Source organism: Apteryx mantelli, chromosome 3 (assembly GCF_036417845.1).
Source record: "Apteryx mantelli isolate bAptMan1 chromosome 3, bAptMan1.hap1, whole genome shotgun sequence".
Lineage (NCBI taxonomy): Eukaryota > Metazoa > Chordata > Aves > Apterygiformes > Apterygidae > Apteryx > Apteryx mantelli.
Window position 1 is genome coordinate 39781171 of NC_089980.1, and position 24222 is coordinate 39805392.

Sequence of the window (24222 nt, forward strand, 5' to 3'; positions counted from 1 at the left end):
CAGTTTGGGGCAGAAAAGTCTTAAATCGAGCTTGCTGCTGAAGACAATGTCTTGTGAAATTAAATAATTTCTCTTTCCCTTTTTGAGGCATGTCTTCCAGACTTTGGTCATTCTGGTCCCTCCTTTTGGAACTTACTCTGATATATCAGCTCTTTTATTTGTCAAAGCGTATCAGAAAGTTCAAGAAAAAGTTTGATAATTGGTTTTGATATTTGATAGGAAGGAGTTTTAGAAGAATGAGTCCTAACTCCAGTTGGAGTGAAAACTTCCTACGTGCTTTAACACACTCATTCAGCAGCCTTCCCTGTACTACCAGTGTCCCTACTCTTTGTTTTAAGATAAATTATAGAGCATGGAGTAGCATACTTGTCAGATACCTGGCATAAGAGCCAAGGACTTAGGGTGGCCAAGCTCCCACAGACTATGCGTTCCCAGATTTTCTCTGGGTTAGCCATAGGATGTTCAACTTATTCTTCCAGTCTTGCTTGGAGAGCTCACATGCTCAAATTATTCATTAAGAACTGTAATTAGAACAAAAAAATTGAGTGCCCCCAAGTCCTTCTGTAATGCTTAATAATAGATCACTAATAGTTTTATTACATTAGGCCAAATATACACTCTTCATGGCAAAACATTTAAATGTTTGCAGCAGAGAAATTGTTTGGACTTCCTTTCATAGCACCTTTTAAAGAGTGTAAGTAACACTGTGACTAATGCAGGCATGAGCAAAGAAACTAATTGAAAATGTGAAGATTTTGTGCCCTACTTATGCCCTGTTCAATACTAAAGGGACTGCATGGGATGTAAATGGCCAGAGCACTTGGGCTGTTATATATAAACTAAATTTGGGAAATTTTTAGTGTTTGTTATGCACAATGAACCTCTGGGAAAGCTTCAACCTTTGACCTTGGTAGTGGGTTATGACAGGGAAGAATCATAAGAGCTTGATTTAGACCCATCTGTGGAAAGCTGGTTAAAAATATTCAGCTAACGTTCTTCCTCCCCCCCGCTCTCAATAAAGGTCCTCTTAAAATACATTCTCTGAGACTTAGTTTTTATCGTTACTTTGGGAGCCCTGAATCATTACTTTGGGAGCCTGCTTGTAAGGAAATCATTAAATTATATTCATGTTTGTACTTTGAAATTGCCTTGGTGGGAGTCCAGGAAGTATTTTCTTGCTCTTCCAGATTTCCATGTACTTTAATATCAATCTATTTTTATCAATGTGACCTCCCCCGGCAGAAAAAGTTCTTTTTTGTAGTTGGTCGTGTAGTGATTCCTAAAGAAGGGACATAAAAACTAAACTAAATTTATCTTAGTCTTAAAAAGTCATTCCAAGAAAAATAAAGTTTTTTATTAGCAAATGAAATGGCACTAGCTTTTGACAAGTATCAGCGGGTAATTTGTCACAAAGCTGCATACTCATTAAAAAATTATGGTAGCAGAACTGTTACTTTTATAACATAGAAAATGCTTTTATTTGAAATACTTTGACACTAACTTTTAATTTTGAATTCTGTATTAGAAAGTGTTTGTGCTTGGGCTGTGGTGGCAATTTTGGAGTAAGCAACCAGTGATGACATTATTCATTGCCTTGGAGAAAGAACCTTTCTACATAGTCCTTATATCACAAATTGCAAATGTAAAGATTTAAAGAATTAATGTTTTGATGATAGTCTAGGTTTTCAAAGCAACTCAGAACATCTGGCTGTAAATTCACAGATTTTTTGAAATTTTATTTTCCTAATGAGACCTTTTTTTTTTTGAGTGCAGGTGAAAGGATACATCATTCAAGAACAGAAGTGACTTTATTACTGAAGAGAGTGACTGCTATTAGTTGCGTTTTTAAAACAATCAATAATATTTTGTTTTTTTCCTTTCAAAATTGTTTGTAATCAAAGCCATTATACTATTGCTTAAATGGAAAGGCCACCTTTTGCCCAGAACAGCTGTTTAGTTACATTAGCTTCTATAAATAAGTTTATTATTAAGGTTATAAAGCAATCTGTTTACCTCTATTAAAGTAAATACGTAGCTTAAAACATAACTAGGAAAACAAAAGGGAGAATGAAGAACAGCACTGGAAGAACATAATGTCCTTAAAAAAGGGATTCTTAATGCATATTTAATATTTTTATCAAGCACAATTTCTCTGTGGGTTTGTGTTCTTAAGAAAACTGGGAGGAAGGGAAGCACTATTTCACTGTTCAGCTGACTGAAATCTAATTTTTTGTTTAAAATATTGATTCTCCCTGTTTACACTTATATGTTTTTGGAGGCAGATAGAACTGAATGGGGAAAAATATGAGAACAGGCTATGTCATTTTCTTTAGAACATGAAAACTTCCATTAACTGTGCGGAGAGAATAAAAGTATTAGCATGCACTCTGTTCTCTTTTAGAAACACACATTGGTTAGATACAGGTTTCAGTACCCCGTATGCTGAAAATGTAGTCTTAGAGCATTAATTTACCTTCATCTGTCAATGTTAATGGACAGAGCAAGTGCTGGAGCTGCTGTAAAACAAATCTGTTTTTCTTTTGTCTGCTGTGCTAGATAATGAAATAAAAGCTAAATTATCACTGATAAAAGTAATTTGCAGAAAAGCAATGATAAAAATATAACAGCAGAGCTTGCCTTTAGCAGTTTAAACGGATAATGTTTGCTAGTGCTTGTAATCTACTTCTGTCCTCTGTTTTTTGTTGTCTTCTCCCCCTCCCCATGCTGACAAGGGCCTTTTCTCTATAGGCTTAGAACAATAAAATTAGGGTATTCTAAATCTGAGCAGGTTTTCTACCTTTCTGAGGGATAACTACTATTTTGTTGCTCTTTTTCTGTACCATAATATTGCGGAGTCAAAGCATGTAGATAGTTTGAAGTGTTGTATCAGTATAACTTTAACCATCTTAACTTAAGGAATGTATCTGCTAATGATGAAAACTGAGAAAATATTTTATCTCATTGCAGCAATGGTAATTCTTGTAAACTTTTCATGAGTTATATGGTATTTACTTTGAAAGCCCTAGGTCTTGGATTCATGTGTTTAGGTTAGACTCTTATTTTTCTGTCTCTCTGTGTACCTGTCTTTCTCCTCTTCTTTTCTTTTCTTTTTTTAATTAAATTTATTGACTGTAAGGTACAGAGAGAAGTTTGAAGTCGTGTCTCGATTGTTCACAAAAGCTCAGAAATGAAAGACAAATATATAGACTTCTGTCTTGCATGTGTGTGTGCATTATGATTCTAATGTGTATATATAAATCTGTACGCACACACACACACACGCACACACGCAGTTTAAAATCTTCTAACTTCCTTTTAAACCAGCCTTATCTCTATTGAAATTGAGCCATCATTTCTTAATACTTGGAATTGATATTACTCTTATGACAGGAAGACAGTGTCCAGGGTAAAACATTAGCTATAGAATAAAGATGATTGTTTTCATGTTTTAGCTGGACATGTTGATCAGTACATTTGTAGTTTGTAAAAAGTATTTTATTTAAAGACATTGAGTTGTGAATGACTAAATAGGGAACAACTGCTAAACTCTGAACTGCAGGACATAGAAGTAGTCTATGTTTGCAGCCTGAATGTTGCTGTACGGTGCCTGCCAGATTAAAAATGTCAAGGACAGTTACCCTGTCGCATTCCTAAATGGTTTGCTTCTGACCATCCTTCAGAAAAGCTGCCCTTTCTCCAGCGCTCCTTCTCCAGCTCTTGCTGCTAATGATTATTTTGCTGTATTGCTGCAACACCTACACTCCTTGGGAAGTCAGGGCCTTGTTGGTCCAGGCAATCTAGGGAAGCACATGAAGTCACTCTCCTTGTCCCAAAATGTAAGACAAGTGCACCTTGGAAGTTAGGAAATCTCCTCTTGTCTGTGTATCGGTGTGGAGTGTTGGCCCGAGCACACAGTCCTGCTGCTGCTGGTCAAAGTTTCTTATAGGCACAGGCTTGTATGATGTCCTGCTACAAAGCTACTATGATTGTAATATTTTATTGTGCATGAATATCTTGGTTTTCATGAGTACTGCAGAATAAAATATCACACATAAGAATTTTCAAGAGTAGTTTATCTGAAAAAAACTTTTGTGTTAATCTTGTAAATTACATGGCCCCATGTGGTTCTGAAGTGCTTTACTATTTATTTTGTCTGAATATTGCTGTTGTAAATTTATAATGTTACAATGCTTTGAGTTTTCTTTCTGTGTGATGTCTGTTTTTTCTGTATTCCTTGTGTCATCCTTTATGACCTCTGCAACTTAGAATTGTTTAGTTTAAAAAAAAAAAAGTGTGCTATTAAAATACTAGAGTCTTATTTTGCAATATTGTTTAAATAGAGGAAGTTTGAAAGCTGGGTATATTTCGCTTAGTGTCCCTCAAAATTGTGTTTAGTGGCATAATGATCAGCTATAAATATGAAGAATTATTACTATAACAATTGGCACAGGAATTCTGGGACACTGGGAGCAGCTTATGGTCCATAGTGGCATAAGCTATGTTGTGTTTGAGTCAAGTCCATGGTAGATACTGACTATTAATCACTGTTAGTTTATGGCTATTTGTTTATCACCAATTCTGATCATTTGGGGTTTTTTATTCTTGCCATATTTATTCTCGCCACGTCCTACTGACTGCTCTCAAAGCTTGGTTGATTAAGATGGTCAGGGCTTGCATAACTGGGACTTAACAGAATACAGATGCTCCCTTGTTTCAGCCATACTTGCACCTTTTTTCCTGAGGTGAAGTGTTAAAAGTGCTCAGGGTGAAAAGCGCTTTCACTTCTTTCTTTATCTAATTCTAGCTCTGCGCTTAAAAATATTTTCCATGCCTTCAAAGCCTTTCTACACCCATAGGATTTTTTTGGTTGTCTCCCTTTCCCATTCCCCTGCCCAAGTCTGCTGACAGCACTCCCAAATCTTTCTCCCATTTTTTGAATGGTGTTATCTGCTTCCTCCAGAGATGGTTTGATAAAAATCTAGTTTCCAGTTTTCTCCATGCTTCAGGCCTCTGTATGGTAGAGAATATCTCTTAATGAAACTCCATTAGTGGCCCTTCTTGCTTTCCTTAAAGTGGTGTCCATTGCAATACTCCTCAATAATTCTATTATTTTTTTCTAGAATGGAATATAATTTTATTGAGATGTTAGAAACACTATATCATGAGCCAGTCAGACATTCATTCATTCTTGCCCTATGAAATTATGTGAAATCTTAATAGCTTTCTGTAATAGTGGGCATTTCTTTGACTTGTAGAACTAGCTACTTCTTCATGCAGGCTTCCTTGTTTTGGTAAAGGTTCCCCCCAAATTATTGTTTGTACCTACTTTAATTTTAAACCTTTACCCTCCTCTCTTGACAGCTGGGTAACAGAGCTGATGCAGAAACGTGGATGTTCCTTCCCATGTCAAACAGTGATTGCCTTCTGCTAGAAGTGGGTCTGATGTAAGGAGTGTGACATGTCCCAGGAGAATTTGAGAGCAATGTATTTTCCGATTTTTGGTATTGACACGAGACAAGAAAAAAGACTAAATGATCAGAAGAAAATAATTTTGAAGAGCTGTGATTTAATCCCTCATTCATGAGAATCAGGGTAACTCCACTTTAAGTCAATGTAGTGAGGTCAGAATTGATCCCAGGGAGAGGTGTCCTCCCCTGGATCCCCTGGAGGGGGACTTATGGAGAGGAAACTTTTCCTTTGTAGTGTTGTGAGTTAGTCTTTCATCCTGGGCTCCCTTGTGTCCCCTTCTTTAGCTATAATGCAAGTACACTGTTCCTACGGCATTTCTGATGGTTTTTGCTGTCCTTCGTGTGTTTGGTTTCCCTGTCTGTGTGGGTGTGTGAGCGTTAGTACTGGCATCTGCGCTCTGAGCTGGAGGCTGGTGGGGCAGGCATGGGACATCCTGCCCTGCTCACCAAGGGATTTTCTCCTAGTTGTTTTGTTGCTGTTGTGTTTTAAATACTAAAATTAGGAAGTGAGGAGTTTAATATTTCATGATGATTGTTTAGGTAGCTATAGTTCCCAAATACCATGAGAATGACATGTATGGAGAACAGCTGTGCAAAGCTGTTCTGAACCTAAATCAGACCCTAAATTTGACCCTAAATCAGAGGGTAAGTTCCATGGCAATTCGGTCCTTCCTATGTAAATACTAGAAAGATGTCATATGGCAACAGGCTTTCAGCCACTACATTTAGCCCTTGTCTGATTTTTCCTGTCCGTAACAATGTGTCTGTAGAAGTGTTTTTGCCAGGCAGAGTTCTGTGATGGTGAGTGCCAGGGAAGAGTGTCATTCCCAAAGCACTTAAATAATGGTTTGCTGTGGCTGACACATACCTAATGCAGAAGGAGAAAACAAACACTGTATTTTCTGGGAACTTTGTTGTTTAAACACTGCAGCTAATCAGTCTTGTTTCTGTCTCTTGTCTCCCCTCTGGCCAGATTTCAGTTTGTAATTTTGCATTCTTTCCTGCTCAACCTGAAGTTTTCTCATTTTAAATGATTGTTTTGAATTTGCACATTGTTTCTGCACAGAACATATCAGTGGTGGAAGACCTGCTGTTTAGAAGTTTTTTTCAGAATATAAAATAGAGGATGAAAGTCAAGTGGTATTGGGTTGGCACACCTATATGCCCAAAATAACTTCTGACATATAAAAATAGGCAATAAGAATTAATTCTTAAGGAGGAACAGTAAAACTTATGCAAGTATTTTGACAGAGAAGATAACTGACCAGTAGAACAACCTACTAAATGTTACAGTGGGTTCTCAATCCCTGAAAGGTGATTAAATTGACTGTATTTTTCTTTTAAAGAAATGCTTAGATTCAAACGGTATTAATTCAAGTGAATCCCATAACTTCTCATCTACAGGTTAGACAAGTTGTTGGCATTCATCCTTTCTGGACTGAAGGGGTTTGATGCTGTAATTAATTCTTCTCCCAGAGCTTTTAGTAGACCAGAGCTTCAGGGAGAAGTGTCTTCATTCAGGATTTTAATAAAACATGCTATAATGATAATGAATAAAATCCCTGGGTCTGCAGAGGCACAGGCCTATGCTCTACCTCCACTTGGATTTGAAGCTTAGCTGAAAATACAATAGAGCAGTGGACTTTGCTGTTCCTTGTTACTCTGTTGGGAAGATTTTACCCACTGCGTGTTCAGAAAGTTTTTTCCAACTCTTATTTGTAATTCAGTTAAAGCTAAACAAACTCTTCTCAGTTGTGGTAAACATTTATTGGGAAATAATAGTATTTTGTTTAGTATTGTTCATAAAGGTCACCTATTTGATTTTTAGTTAAGGATATGCAATATTGGACTTCCACATAAAGTGGAGGAACTGTTGGAGTAATGCTCACCAGTGTGGCTTTGCTCTGCTAATGGCTATTGTTCTTTTGGAGTCCTTGGAGATTATCTTCAAATGTTTTCAAGTTTTCTTTGAAAGGCTAGTGGGAAGGTCAACAGAAATTGGTGGAAGTCCATTACATGTATGAGGAAATGATAATAAGAACTAGGGGGAAAAGTTGATATTGGTGGTTATTATGTACAATAGCGAATAAGATCAAAAATATTTGTGTGTGAATAAAATGAATAGAACACTCATAAAGTGTATTTTTCTGAGGTTAGTTATTTCATAAATGCACCACTGACTAAAAACTACACTTAAATCAAGTTTAAATTGTGTTTAAATGACTTGTATTGACTCCAATAGGTGTGCAGAGGACTGAATTTTCAAAACTAATTATCATTGTTAGTTTGCCATACACACTGCATTTTGAAAGTTTCTTAATCTTAAATGCATTTCACAGTGGTATAGGACTGTTCCAATAAAAGATTTAAATATTTATTCATATTCTGTGTGAGAAGGCTTTCTCTTTTTTTCCATTTATGAAGGTATAAAAAATTTTTTTATCACTACTCTTTGCCGAAGCAGCGTGTTTTGTACAAATGTAGTTAACTACCCTGGTGTATGAATACATTTCAAAAGAATACATTAATGCAAGCAGTGTTACTTTTTGGATTTAGCTTGTTTCAAAATAGGTACATGGTGCTCTCTCTATGCATGCCTCAGGACTCCTTTGCATTTCCTACAGGGATTGTGATACTATTGTTTCTCAGCATATCTCAGCTTTGGCCTCTATACCATCCAAGTTGTGTCTTCTAATGACAAAGTTCTCGTTTTTGGCAGGGTATGTAGCTTCCTCCCCTTTCCCCCCCTTCTTTTTTTTCTTGCTACTTCTCCTGAGAAAGCAATCACTTTTGGAGCAGTCATTCAGTTCAGATGATTAAGTACTTTAATTTAGAAAAGGACAAGGGGGAAAAAGTTGCATTTTCCAAGAACTGCTGTAAGGAGGCATAAGGTATGTTTGCAGAACAGTGCTGGTAGTTACTGAGACTCTTGGTTCAGAGCGGATGAGTGTGGGTCCTCGCCCCTGCCTTGGGAAGTATCGTTTGCTTTGTGTAACTCTTGTGACCCCTTATACATGTATTGATAGAGTTGCGTGCATTTCAGCATGCATAACGTGGCCTTTCTTGCCAAAAATTTGGCTGCTATACAGTTAGAATCAAAATAATGACAAATCGAGATCCCACACCCTGACAGATGCGAACCAGAGTGTCTCCGTTAAATCCATGGAGTTATGCTGATTCACACGAGCAGAGAATACGGCTATTCTTTCCATACTTGTTTCATTTTTCTGTTAATACTGAACTATGTATAACTCAAAGTTCTCATATATGTCCAGGATCTGAGTGGCTGTAATGTCTCTTTTGTTAACAGAATGTAAGGCACTTCTAATATTAAGATGACGATTGTGAATTTTATTGAATTAAACAAAAAATCTAGCTTTTCTCGAAGAACTGAGTTTTACCTACCACATAAAAGCAATTTATTACCATTTTTAGACTCCCACCTCCTGCCTTTTTGGAGTAATGGGACTGTGATGGAGATGAGAGTCAGGCCCAACACATGCACATGTGCTTCGTTTGCTTAACTTTGGGGAGAATGAAAGCTCAAATGGGAATAATAGCAAACTACAGATTTGTTAATTCATGGTTATAAAGTAAAAAGCAGAGAAAATGTGGAGAAATGTGTCCATGTGCCATTCACCTTTGTGTGCATGGTAAACGTTTCCTAGCTTTGCTTCCCATTCATCATCATTTTTCATACTGTTCTAGGTTAACCATCCTTTGACAGTAGATATAGAAATTTAAGGAGTCAATAGGCAGCAGCTGGAAAAGAAAAAGATAAAGCAAGAGACGGCAAAAGAGAAGGACTGCAAGCAGCTGCTCAGTTTGTAGTACAGTTGAGACTGTGTTGTGGCTATCAGTTGTGTTTGAAAGTTTGTGTGTAGTGGATAAATGTTCTGGGCTATGCGTCAGAAGAGCTAGCGGCCATTGTTTGACTGAACCAAGGCTTAATTTTTAAAATATTTGAAATGCTGCAATTGAGCATGGAGAAGCCACAGTTGTTTCCTCCTCAAGTACTACGTTTCAATGTCCCTCTCATGCTCGGCTGCAGCAGGAGATATGGAGAGGCAGGTCAGCTGCAGAAGTGTTGGTCACAGGTTTGTCAGCAACCAAAGGAATCTCTTAGTTCAGACACACTGGATACATTTAAAAAGGCTTTATGAAGACTTACTTAGAATTTTGTTCAGATAAATAACTTTTCAGTGACTTGCACTACTTTTTTATGAAGATGAACGCTTTGCTTAGGTTCATCTCGGGTGCAGCTTCCGTCACGCAGGAAGATAACATCAGGGAACGACTCTGGCTGCTCTGGCTCGCGTTCAAAGTACAGCGTCACAGTTCACATTAGCCCGAAGGGCTTAACCTGAGGTTAGAGCAAAGGGGAACGTCTTGCTTTCTATGACATGTCATGAAAACTGGATACGAAAAGAATAGAAAGAAAATGCTGGAATAAAGCACCATTTTCTCCATTCTTTCTACCTGGTATAGCACTGCTGTTGTCTGAATGAGCCAGGCAGAGAGAAAATTACTGATCAGCTCCAAGCAGGTGGTGGTGGGGAGATACTGATCCCCTAAAACAGGGAACTTCAGATTCTGATTTTAGCTCTGCATCTAGAAGAATTCCCTAACTTTACTGAAGTGACTGCTGGTTTTGTAGCCAGATAACTAAAGTAGTTTGACCTTTTGGGGCATACTTTACCTTCAATTCAGTCAATCATTTTCCCTCTCAGTAAGAGGAGAATATATTTACCGCAACTCAAGCTACTAATCTTCTATTTTGTCAGCTCAAAATAGTGACAGACTTGAATAGTAATGAGAGATCAAAATCACACCATGTGAAGTTATGACTGTTTCAGTTTACCTGATGGCCTATTTCAGACTGAGAATGACAGTTAAAAAAGCTACTGTATAAAATAATACCCCTCTAAAAATAAAGCAGGAACTAAGCAAGAACCATGTCCCAGGTTGCTTATACAGGCAAAACTCACACCCCAGAAGGCAAAAAAATGTTGTCTGACTTACAGGATTTACACCTGATGGTTGTTTCAGGTAGCCAAAGAAACTGTAAGGTGGAATAATCAAAATTTAGAAAGGCTGTATTGCTAATCTTAAGAATTATTATTCCCTCCCATGCCAAAGAAGTGGCTCTGTTTTTCTGGGTCTCTGGACGTCCATCGTCTTATTGTGAATGGCTGCAAATGGCCAAGAGACAGAGCGAGAAACCATAAATTTCCATATAACTGCATACACATTAAAATGGTTAGGTTCCCAAATAGTAAAGATTTGGCCTAATTTCATAAGGATTCTATTGTAAGGGCTGTTTTCTCAGCTTTATTAGCAATGGTGTCTGAAAATGTTGACACTTAGAAGGACAATACACAGATTATTAACAGGCAATGGTGTAAAGTAATTCTGGTGATCATTTTGAGCATCCTCTAAAGGGGATAAAACATGCATTTTGAGCTGATGTACGCCACCACTGCAGTCGTTAGAGCATCTGCCACAGAGAACCTGTGCCCGAAACATAAGCAGCAAACTAACTGAATTTCCTTTGTAAGTGTTAGTAAACAAACTGCTACTCAGAAGAGATTTCCCTCACACACACTGCACGCGCATTTTTTTCCTTAGAGTTTACCCAGGATTGTTCAGCAAGTGTCAAATATTCAGATTATTTCTTTGAAAGATCTATCTGTGAAAGCAGAAGAAATTGAAGACATAATTATATATATAAGACATATACACACACACACACACACACACAGATATATGTATATACACATATATATTTATACACACATGCAAAGTACTGTAATAAGAAAATAATAATGCTCATTAGAGTCATGGGGCTGCAGTGACCCAGGGAACATTTTTAACACTGCTTTCTCTGGCCTGGAACATCGCCCTTGCAGAGCCCTGTGTATGTACTGAATTTGGGGGTAAGAATGCTGTTGAGGGCATCACAGAGCAGCCCAGGATCTGAGGAGGAGACTGACCTTTTTCAGTGTTCCCAAGGCTGAGAGGCACCTTCTGCTCAATTTTTTGCTCTGTGAGTGACCTCATTGACTGCAATGTAGACAAGCCTGTGTGAAATGCTGGCCTCCGTTACATTTTATGGTAATTTCATCACTGACTTCAGTAGGGCCAGGAATTCATCTGCAACATTATATATGTTAAAAAAAAAAAAAAAAAAGTAAAGTAAAACAAGTAAGAACAAGTTTAGTCTTTGAATATCTACTGAATTCAGAGGTCTGTTGCATTATGGATTATTTTTATTGTTCCTGTTGTGTCTTGCAGCTTCTTAAATATTTCATTAGTTGGAACTACCATTTTAATTAGTGAAATTAGTAAAAAAAGAATCACAGCTGAAATGCCTTGTGGAAGGCCATTTGCTCATATAATCAATTTTAAAAATTGTAGCAATATATTTACTTTATGATCCCTATAACTGTTCTCTATCTTTTACAAGTCAATACAGTTTTAAACATTGGTTACTTTAATCTGGAAATAAAGAGATCTAACTGACTCTGCTTACTTGCTCAGAATAACCATTAACAGCACGATAGGGGACACACAGGCAGAGCGCATGCTGGGGGGAGGTTAAGGTGGATGTTTGTAGACCTGAATTACATGGTTGAGTTCAGTTAAGATTTATGTGGTGTTATGTCTCACTGATATTTTTCAGGGGTTGGAGAACCTGCGACATATTTTAGAGTTGGCTGTTTATTTTCCCTGCCTTGTTTTTATGTACTGAAATATTGTAGTGAAAATAGCTGGGTGGGGTGTAACGACTGTTTTCAAAGACCTTCCTTTGAAAGCGGCTTTTTTTTCCAGCGCCTGGTGGTCAACACCCATTTTCCTGCTCCACGCGCACCGCGCTCTCGCATTGTTCCTATCCACAAAGGCCCTCAAAGCGCCAACCTGGGGGCTGTGCCAGTGCTACGGGATCAAACCTGGCGGCCTGCAGGTCTGACCCTGAAGAAGTGCTGGAGATTTTAACCATGGATCCCGCAAATAATGTCGGTGGGCATTGCCCACGTTGTAACGCACCACAAGATGGTAAAAATCAGGATTTGTCAACAGTTTTCAGCATTGCTCTTTCAACTGTTTACAGTTGAGCGTGCTTGCGGCCGAAATGCTCGGGGTAGGTATGCATACCGGCGCTATTGTGGTCATGTGATGGCAATATTTGTCCCTTAAGCTTGAAATAGTGCTTAATTTAAGCAGTTGTCCTCATTTACCTGCAATTGCTCCGTCTTGATCTAAATAATGCTCGTTGTGGTTCAGTATTACGGGCTGGGATGTGGTCAGTGCCCCATCTGAAAAATGAGGCTGTTTTTGAGTTTGACTTTGACTTTTGAGCCCCACAGGCCCGCGAGTTGCACTTCGCTCACCTTCAGCTTCAAGCCGCTGCCAAAGAGATAAAGCACAGCTTTTGGTATGCGTTTTGTAGAGTAGGTAAATAGTTGGGTTATCTGAAAACAGATCTTAGCAATACCTGCTGAGCTTCTGAGCCACAGTCTGCATGGACCTTTAGATTAGCTGTCAAAATTGACTGATTACTACAAGTAATGCCGCCAGATAGCAATCTGCAATGTCTCAGAGCAGCACAGCCCTGATACAGATCTTGTGTTGTGCGTTGTCGTAACTGTGGCTTGGCCCTGGAGGGGTGATCCCACCTCGAGCTCTACTGCAGATATTTCTGAATGTGTAAGTGAAGAACACTTATGGAGAAAAAAGTTATACACTTATCACCAAAAAAAAAGAAAAAAAATTTACTGGTTGAAAGCATGTACTTTTGGGGTGGGTGTTGTGTGTTCAGTTTTTCGGGGCAACCAGCGCTGAAGCAGTCTTTTCTGTCATATTGTTCGACAGCTTTTTTTGGTCAACAAATTATCTGTGAAGCATGCCACATCTTGGCTGGTATCAAGCAATTGGTTGCCCCAGTGAAGGACTCTATGCTCTGGTACCTTGGCTGAGCAGAGGGGCGCAAACCCAATCTCAGGAAGGAAGACCGAGTTAGATTACTTAGTGAAACCTCAGCTGGAGGAGCCCAATGTTCTGGGCTGCTGTTTCTCTCCAAATTTCCTTTGTAATTGAGAAGACAAAAGATGTGGTTCCATCCATTGATGTGTTGGCTGCTGCCCTATGGGATGATCTGGAGCACCCCTTCCTACCCCCTGCTACGGCTGGCACTGCGCTTGTTGGACCAATTTGTTGGACAAATTTTCTCAGCCATGTCGGGCCCCTGCACAGCTTCCTGAGCTTTAGCCCTAACCCATGAAAAGGGGTTGAAATGGCAAAAAAGGAAATGCCAAAATCTGCTTTAAGTGCTCATCAGACAGCAGCCTAACATCTTCTCTGAAGGCCAGGGGCCTCCCGTGGTTGCCCAGGGCTGGGCCATGCCCCAGGAGCCCTGCGTTCGGTGCATCCGCCAAAGTACCAGGCTCGTGCTGCTGAGGTGGCTGAAGGTCGAGCTGCACTTAAGCGTTGTAAAATAATCCAAGGCCAGGTTAATGGCTGCTAAAATCCTAAAACTTATCTTTCCAGTTCAAGTTGCTCATAAAACTGGAGAGAAAATGGTAGAACATAAATCCTGTAGACATTGTTTTGCTTAATATGATTAAATTTACCAGACTCTGGTGACATAGGATGAACCTTAATGCTTTAAAAAGATATATTTTCAGTGCTCCAGCAGTGTTAGTAAGGTTCTCAGCACTGAACTCCCAAAATATTATTAGTTGCTTTGACAGGTTTAGTATTTGCAATGATGCTTCAAATTGCAGATGCAAAGAGATTTTTATCATAATAGCTGTATAAAATGTAAGATGCTAGTGGTATAAGCATTTAAAAAAAATACAGATGTAATGCTTTTTGTCCCAGCAAACTGTTTTTTCAGAAATGCCTGCCAGGAATTTTCATTAAAATAAAATACAAATCCAGTAACACTCAATTATCAAGACGATAGATACCATCAGAACTTCAGACATTGGAGAAGTTACAATTTTGCACATGGTTTTACAGTTCATAAGGGATTAATCCTCTCCATATATTTGCTGTGTTCCCCTTTCAAGAAAGCACATGAATGTCTGCATTACTGTCAGCTGTGGTGGTCTGAGGTGTGATGTGGATCACAAATATGCTTAATGTAAAGAAACCAAAGGTTTGGTGTTCTGTTAGACTTCACCTTTTGGTATTCTAATTCTACTAGCTAAGTCCCATATCGTGCTAAGCGTCTTTTAAAATAGCCTGTTGAAAATGAAAATGAGTTCTTAACCCTCACCATGAGCTCACTCCTGACTTGTCCCTGAGACTTTCGTATGTCTAACTTTCCTGACACAGCATGAGCTCTCATTACATGAGCCTTTTGTTTTAAATCAGAGGAAAGAATTGCATCACCCTGAAAATCTTGTTTTAGGTTATTCTCAGGGTATGCATTGATATGGCAGTAGGTGCAAGTACTAATTGAACTAACAGTGATTTGTTATTTAGTGAGTGTGTACAGCAAACATCAGAAATCTCCCAATCTAACTAAGGAGCAGCTTTAAAGCAAGGATGTAAGGTATTTCTTTTCCTTATTTTTGTAATAGCCCTTTCTATTAGTAGTTTTTCACATTGCCTTCAAACTCTCATTTCCTCTATTAACAACATCCCCATTTTGGTGTAGTGTTTTGTGTGTGTACTGGGTACCACCTCCCAGTGTGTGGCAATACTTGCTTTAGCACTTAACAGCTATGAGCCCTACACAAGTTTTCAAATCATCTTTTCCCTCTGTCCAAGAATGTGTCCCTTGTGTCCTCCCCCTTCCTATCACTTTTGCTGGAGTGCTGAACTTGGTCATCTGATGTGTTCTCAGATTTTAGAAATCATTATTTTCACTGGAGAGAGTGCAGGTATTAGACATGGTCTGTATGTACCATGTCTGGGTTTCATTCACGGCTTTCATATTTTGGCCCGAGTTCCTGGCGAGTGAGTAAATTGCTGTTTGTAGCACATTTTATTTACCGATGGTCACTTTTATTACTTTAACTGGGGGGCTTTTAAAAGCACAGTATGCCATCCTGAATGAACTGCTTGTAAGGTAGAATGGTTACAAAACCGTGCAAGTATTCTTATAAGAATTTTAAGGCTAAGTAAGCATGACTGCTGGCTACTTGGTGTATATTTAAGCACATCTTCTGTGGCTGTCAAGCAGTGTGGTCTGAGATGGCTATAGAGTGCCTCAAAGTGAATGCGGCTCCTTTTCAGGGTTTATGCTGTTTTAAATCACGTAGGGATTTGCCAGGCAGAAGGTAAAACAAAACATAAACACGTGGCAAAAAATGGATTTGCTAGTTTGAAATAAACTTTGTTGCTACTTAAGATAGTATTACTTGTTAAAATATTTTCATTGAGTTTTTATTGGTTTTAATTGGAAAATCTTTTCTAAGTGTCCAATTACTTTTTTCATTTGTTTCATGTGTACAGTAAAATATTTTCTTAATTTTTCATCCTTAGAATGTATTTTTCTTGTTCTGCAAGTTAGCATTTAAAGTTTTATCTCTAAACCATTTGAAATGAGTATTTACTACAGAAATTGCATGTGACAGCTTAATTAACTGTAGATTCTTGACCTTTAACGTGCTGGAGCTAGAAACATTTAATAACCAGCCATTGGATATACAGTAATATGCTTGTTGTTTTACTAGCTTGCATACATGGCAGTTTAAAGCAAAGTCCAAGGGTCACCAAAATAATGAAGTAAACTGAAGTCAGTCAGTCTGAACTATGTAATTCAAAATGTTTTATGTATGTGTCATACAGTATGTATGTATGAGTGAAAGCTACCAGATTACGTATAAACTATTTTCATGCAGGATGCAAATTATAGTTTCTCTAAAAACTTCAGTGATCTGGAGCCTGCAAGGTGGGAGTGTAATTCAGTGCAATTACCATGCTGGCAGTTCAGTGCGCAGTGCTAAACGAGCAAGCGTATATATACACAACCTAAACTAAATATGAGCTCATGCGGACTTGTTCAGAGCAACGAAACCGTGAATCAAAGATTGCTGTCTCTGCTGTGATGCAGTGCAAGTTGGTCACGTGAGTTTAAAGGAGGCCACCGATGTCCTCGGCCAAAGGGAGGATCCCTCAAGCTACTGCTTAGGGATGCTTAGCTGCTAAATGGGGGTACCTGCACATGGGAAAGGCTAAGGATACCCATGGATGGAGGTGGTGGGCAGGGGTTACTGGCTAAGATGAAGCACTGGCAGGAATGGGACTAAAGAGAGCCAAGTATGGACCCAGCCAGTGGAGACAGCACCAAACCTCAGGTCAGTTCCCTTCTCTCTGCTGAGCTGAGGATGGTTGTGTGGGTGACACCGAGGCAGAAGGCGGGGGTGTCTAGTAGGTCTATCCCTACTTCAGACCAGTGGATAATGCCGTGCTCCTGTGCAGGCAAGCTCCTGTGCCAGGACAGATTGTCCATCTGCCCCACAACTCAGTGTTTGTGGATCTGACCCCAGCTGCGTCTCTGCTGGGGGTACCCCTGGCAGGGTGGCGGCGCAACCCTCTCCCTAGGCATTACTTCAGTCTGCACAAGTGTGGGGTCTCCTCCAAGCTCCGTGTTGCAGTGGCACTGAGTGCCAGGTTGACATACTCCAAGCCTACATGATAGTTTTGCCAGGCCACTTAAAAATAATTATGGGGACTGCAGGTTCTGCCGATAACGATGCTGCACATGGAGTTTTCAGTAATGGGGTAAGAGAGGCTTCTTCGAGCTGGATTAGGATCTTAACTGTGAGTGAGTAATACCTTAGTCTGCAGGCATTCCCATCAACTTCAGTAAAGTTGTGTTGCAAGGGGCTGTTTGAGATGAGTAACGGGATAAGATTCTGATTCCTGCTCTGTTCAGGGCATTCCTAAAACCTTTTGGATGCATTTGACTGGTGAAATTATGGGCTTTGCTCAAGTGTGTGGGTGTAACCATTGGACCGGCTTGTTGTTTGGGCTGTTGGGCAAAACATGGAAAGCGTTTGCTGCTGAAAGATTGGGAGCTTCCCCTGAAACTGCAAATACTTGTTAATTGTTTGTCATCTTTGCTCACATGCAACGGCCCATAAAGTCTATTTTCAGAATGCAAACTAAACATGGGCAGGGGTGAGTGGGAAATCATGTAAACAGTCTTTCTAGGGGTATAGTGAGGTACTTGTACTCTGTGGTCTGAGAACTGCCTGCTCGTCCTTAACTCTTCCATTTCCTTTGGCTTGTGCATACACAAGCGCTACGGCCCCAAAGCATCGCCAAACAACCCTGGGAAAGTCTTTGCTGGGATGCTGGGACTTCCTTTTCCTTCCCTTCGAACCTGCAAACCACCCTCTGCATAGCTGAGTCCTGAGCAGAGTCCCCAGGCCTGTTCCTGAGCTGGGTCACTCTGTTGGAAGCAGAGATTTGAGCCTTTCCATTCCTTTCTTGTTTTTTTACGGGGAACAGTCATACCGCAATTATAACATGAGAGTGTGTATGGCAGAGCGGGGTTTCATCCTGCCAGATCCTGGAACAGGTTTTAAGGAACGCTCAGGAGTCTTCCATGCCGTATCTCCAGGCCTTGCATTTGTGTATGGGTGGATTTATTTGTAGTGGTTTTCTCCATTCTTCCCCCCCTGCATTTTTAGAACAGTGACTTAAACTTGGGTGAGCGAGGTTCAGGCTTTTGCTTGCGTCACTTTCTCCAAGCAGTGACGCACGCATGTGCTCTTTTTTGCCACATAAGTGGGTGGTTTATAGGCTGGGAGGGAATGATTCATAAATTAGCTAGAGCCTATGCCTTTCCTCTATTACCCTAATGATGTGTGAATAGGATTCAGTGTAAACCTTTCTTCCCAGCTTTCAAACAAACAGGTTGTTAAGCAGTTACATTTGTGCTCTCTAGCTGTGCCGTGTCAAGCCTTATCCAGGCTGAAATGCTAATCCAGCACATAAAATGGGGGTGACTGCAGAGAAACTTAACAGCCTGCCATCTGCAAATGAAAACTGTGAAAATACTACACTTTGCAGCATCCTGTCACTTGACTGCAGTTTCTGGAGGCTTTTGCAACCACGATGAATAAGTGCAGAATGACAGTCTTGGAAAGCAAGCAGAGCGGTCTGTCTGTTTTGGGGAAACGTGGTGGCTTGCGGTGCAGGGGTGGGAGGGGGGGTTGTGTGAGCGTGTGTGGACTTGGCTGGCTGCAATAACACGACAACTTTGGCATGTGCTGAGCTAGGGAAGAAAAGAGGAAAACTGAGGTGCAGGAAACCACGTGGGGAAATGCTTAACAAGCAGATCGTTTGTTTATAACACGTGAGCAAGTCAGTCTAAAAGCAACCACGCAGGCTCACTCTCGGATCCAAGCAAACTCTTGGGCGGTGTGTAGTGAACGCTGGTGCTCTACAGGGAAAATGGGAGCTCTAGTGAGGAGCGGTGCTGGGGGCAAGCATCTGTGGTGTGATGAAACAGCCACTTTCTGCTTGTAGCCTTAGTTATTAGAAATCTTGAGCAGCCCATGGTTAATGAAACCAGCTCATCTCATTAGCCACACTTCACAATTATATTTATAGAGGTTAGCAAAGCTAAATATTTTTCTGTGTGGCTGGAGTGGCGTCATGAGAGCCCCTCTCTTATATAACCCATTTTTACTGCATGAATTGCGACACAGCTTTGGTCTTAGTACCCAAATCTTAGTATTTAAATGAAGAGGGATTGGATTTTCTGTTGCCCAAGTTGGTTCTAATGTGAAAATTGCGGGCTCTAGATTTAGACCAGAGCTCAAACATTTGTGGTTTGGGTTAAATTTTCCAAGCTGCAATTGGAAATTCTCATAAATATTGCTGCGTGCTTTTTGTTCTTTTCGGTTTTGTTTTGTTTCTAATCTTTGATCTCACTGGTAGAATTAGAAACCAAGAAGAATTGTTCCCAGACTGGAATCTTCATAGGCACAGCATAGAAATATTTTATTTTGAGAGAAAGAAGAACTTTTGAAAGAAATATCGGTGCAAGGAATTCACCTGGCTTTCCCATTCGCTGCATCTGTCCCAAGATGATGCAAGGTGTTTCCTGTTAACTACCTTCATGGACATCTGAACAAAGGGACTTTTTTTTTTAATATACATGTAATCCGACTCTTAGTTATCAAAGAGAAGCCCAAATAGTAAAAAGAAGGAACTAGTGTTACCTTGTGAATATCTGATCTTTTAGACCCTAACTTGCATGCAAGGTTGGTGTTCTCTTTAGCAATCCCCCTGAAGTATTATCAAAGTGTGATCCTGCTGTTATGTGCCCGAGCGTGTGTTTGTCTCATCTTGTGCATACCTTGTGTAGCAGATACCATGTGAGAATACGTTCACCTCCGGCAAAATAATTGTGAAAGAAGTTTGCTGTGGGGTCATCATGGATCTCAAGAAGATACCACAAGCATTTATGAGGCCCCGTGCTGTGGTAGCACACCCATTAGGACCGCCTGCCTTCTTACCTATCGACTCCCAAAGCATATGCCCCGCTTCAGGTGTCTAAGTAGTTCTGTAAACCCCATGGAAATATCTGTGCCAACAAACAGCAAGGGATACCTGCATGCTTATTGTGCCTTTTGCAGAACAAGGGCCCCACTGACGTGTTGTGAGTGCGTTCCTCCCGTGGAAGATGATGCTGAACACCAAACCTGGCGTGGGCCACTGCAGACACCTTAGTGTAACTTTCCTGTTAGCAGCCAGCAAACATCCTGGCTTTTTTCTTCCTCTTTCTAATTTGCAAAACCATCTGTGGTTTCCCTGCTAGAAGCTTTCACAGGCTGTCTAGCTTTTCTAGAAATGCTCTTCTTTCTCTTTAAAATGAGTTACTGTGTATTAATGCTCTTTTTCTGTTTTCTGTACAGTTTTACATTGTACTAGCCATGATTGGAACAGCTTCTAGTATTAAGTGATGTGACTGATATTTGTTGTACTGTTTGTTTTCCTTACCTTCTTCCCATGGGAGCACATATTTATTGAAACACCTTGTTTTGTTAGGGATTTTTTGTTTTGCTTGACTTTTTTCATTGATCCCTTTTTAAACTTTGTTTTATAGCCTCATTGTTTTATATTAAGATTGGAAAAAGCAGGTTATAAGATGCTTCATTTTTAGAAGGCCTTGCAAATGGAGAGCTGCCACTGGTGATTCTAGAAATGAATGTGCAATAACAGCAACAAAAATTGTATGGTTAATTTTTCCCACATCACATTCTGTGCTCATCCAGGCTGTGCCATTTGAACTGATACAGTGTTTCAGGAGTTTGCCAGGAAAATAAATATATTATGTGTTGAAATGACTAAAGTGCAAAACCTCAAGCAATGCAAGTGAAGGTACCTCTTGTATTATCGGCAGAACTACATGGGGTTGGAACAGCTGAAGATTTTTAAGCACCTTTTAGTGGAAATGGTTCTTTGTGTTCTGAAATAAAAAAGTATCTTATAAAGCAACATGAAAGTCAGTGAAGTTTTCTCTTAAACTCTCCCATCCCAAGTCCATAATAAATGCAGTCCTTGCATTTGTTGCATGTTCAGTGTTGCTTTATGCCCCTTGGTGGCTTAATTTTGCGTACTTGCTTTATAAAATGTCTTCCCATTTGTTATTTCCTGCTCTTCTGTTCTCTGTGGAGCCTGAAGGAGGCTGGCTCTGTCAGTCATGTTATTTCACTCAAGAAAGAATCTATTTTGATAGACCATGAAGAGATGGGGACTTAATTAGAATAACTTTGACTAAAGAGATTACTTGTATGCAACAATATTTTATTTCCTGTTTTATATCCTTCATAGTCAAGGAAAACTGTTTTTCCAGAGTAGTGTTGGGTTAGGAGCTGAGACAGTTGTATGTACAAACACAGTTTGATACCCTGTTATTACTTTTATTTTAATGCAGGGAACAGCCATTGCAACTCATTTCACCTATAATATAACCACATCCATGACAACTGTTGCAGCTTTGAAACAGTGTCACCCTGGGCTAGTGCATTTTTGGAGTAAATTAATTTAGATTGGACAGAAGGGATTTAGATATCTCACTGCTTTTCACGTATCCTGAAGCCCAGGAATAATGGTTTGCCATTTCATTTTGAATCTCTGGCCTGAGGCAAATTTTGCTCCTATCACATTTAAATGGAGACTCGGGGGTCCAAAGGCTAATTTCAGTAGAATCGGAGCCCTTTGCAGTTGTGGCAGTCCTTCCAAATTCCCATTTTAAAAGGAGCAAACAGATACAGATGTCCGGCAAACTGATTTAACCCAGATGACCGAAATGATTCATCACCAAGTAGATTTACTCCTGTAAATGCCTCTCTCAAGTCGTGAATTGCCTTTCAAGAAATGCCTTTTCCTTTCTCTCCCCCTTGCCTCCCAGGAGCAGTTCGGAGAGGAGGAAGGAGAAGTCGAGAGACGCCGCAAGATGCCGACGAAGCAAAGAGACCGAAGTGTTTTACGAGCTGGCCCACGAGCTGCCCCTGCCCCACAACATCAGCTCGCATCTGGACAAGGCCTCCATCATGCGCCTGGCCATCAGCTTCTTACGCACGCACAAGCTCTTGTCTTCCGGTAAGGTCTGGCTGGAAGCTGTCCTTGATGCTGGCTGGCATCAGCACGGTAAAGGCTGTGCGTGGTTTTCTCTGAGCACAGGGTCCCAAAGTCAAAACAGGGCACAACTGTTGCCATTGTGGGAATACAACTAGATACCAAGCTGCAGGGTTTTTTCATCAGCCCATGTGTGTTTTAATCAGGATAGGAGAAAACTTCGAGTGTTTCTAGTCATGTAACATCTTCCTTTATCAAAATAACAACTGATGCAATTTTACCTATCTCAAAAGATTCTGAAAACTCTCGAATACGGTTCGTTAAGCTCAGTTATAAGATTTTAAGCGTTCAAGAGCTTAATCAGAATTCAGATGCACATCTTAGGCTTCCCTGCTGAAACAAGAAAATCTTGATTTGGCTGGGAAACATGTTTGTTCAAGTGCCTTTAAAAGGCAGCTCGGAAGTTCTGAACGTCCAATACTTTGTTTGAAAGGACTAATTGTCCTATACACCAATAATAGGTAGCAGATAGGTTGTCCAAGGCATGGTAGACTCAGAAAACCAAAGCAAACAACTTTTAAATACTTGACACGGATGGATTCTGTTTAATTAGAATCTTGCTCATTTTGGACTAGTATGAAATGTGAACCAGCATCATTTTCATAGGCCGTGAAAACTGATAAAAATCACAAAATATTCTTATTTTACAACCGTGTTTAAGCAATCACTTTGGAAATCTATGGTTTGAGTAGTGTACAGGATTAATGAAAATAACTGATGATTATGGGAGAAATTTCACATGGTGACTTCTAAGTGTCAAGAGTATGTTAACAGAACAATGCCTGAATTATTTGTGAAAGGTAAAGCCAAGATACTGTCTTTTCCCACATTAATGGCAAAACTCCCAAAACACGATTTCATTTCCTTTCTTTAGAAAAGTTGAGTCATACTGTAACAACTGCTTTAATAAATGCTATTAGGAAGTATCTCATTTTGTGGAGGAGTATGCTGTTGGTTAGTTGTTGGTTAGTCTGAAATATGACAGATGAATTTCTGCTCCTGTGTGCAGTAGATTTTGTAGCTTTTTTGGGCTGTGCTAAGACTATTGCATAAAATATGAGCATTTTAATCTTAGCTTATGGAATCTGATTTCTTTAACAATTACTTCTGTAAAAAGAAAAGGTTATTTGCTGAACAGTGTTTGCAAGTCATCTCTGTTTTCCTAATACAATTAATACTTGGGGAAGCTAACATAAAACAGGTAAATATTCTTAAAAATGCCATATACCAAGCCAATTTGTTAGTTGTTTTCTCATTTGAAAAGCTGAAGCTGTGTTTTTGTATTTATATGACATGAGCCAGGGCTGTCAAAGAATAGGAAAATAAAACTTCTGAGTGACTGTAACAGATGATGTTATAATGTGTGTGTGTCTGGAAAGCTGAAATGAAATAGCTTAACATGCGCACACACACATATATATGTATTTGTATACACATGCACACACACACATATATATTTATATATGATTTTTCTGTGGTGGTGCTTGAAAAAGAATGTGATTCATGCAGCTGATTTACATTTCTTGAAGTACTACATACTTGAAGTACCACCATAACCCAATAGCTAAAAAGGAATCCAGAAATGAAACATTACAGTTGTGATAATCTGTGTTTTAATATTCCAAGCTTCACCTATGACAGCTATTTGCTTAACTGTAAATCTAGCAGCAAATCTGATCCCCCTTCCCCAGGTTAAATATCGATTTGGATTAAGTCCTTTCCTTAAAATTGGTGTTATTAGTCAAATGCAAATTGGTCCACAGCTGTATCTTTAGACACTTGAGATGTAGATCAGGGTTTTATAATCTTTAATGTTTCCATTTTGAGGAATTGATCTTAAGACACTTTAAAAGGGAACTCTTTGGGAAAAGTTGGGTCTTATTTTCTGGAATTGAGAATAGGCTGAAATGATTGAACCCAGGCCAAAAGACCTTAGCCACTAATTATGTTCTTCTGGATATAGCTAACATTTAATTGGCCAAGTTAAACAAGAAGGCTAAAAGTTAATTTAGTCCTGAATATTTGAAAGATAATTTTTAAGGTTTAGAATAAAGAGGCATTATTAGAGATAGAACTTTTATTGTCATTGTCAGAATATCACCTTCAGGGTATTACTTGTTCCTCATTGTGACTGCACTGCAGT

General features: G+C 39.5%; 1 protein-coding gene across 1 annotated transcript in view; it reads left to right on the plus strand.

Annotated features, from left to right (window-relative positions):
- EPAS1 (endothelial PAS domain protein 1) overlaps positions 1-24222 on the plus strand; it is an 80136-nt gene that overhangs the window by 22424 nt on the left and 33490 nt on the right. The window contains exon 2 of the mRNA XM_067293162.1: positions 21853-22043. Within this exon, the coding sequence (XP_067149263.1) occupies positions 21853-22043 (191 nt within the window). The remainder of the gene's footprint in view (positions 1-21852; positions 22044-24222) is intronic.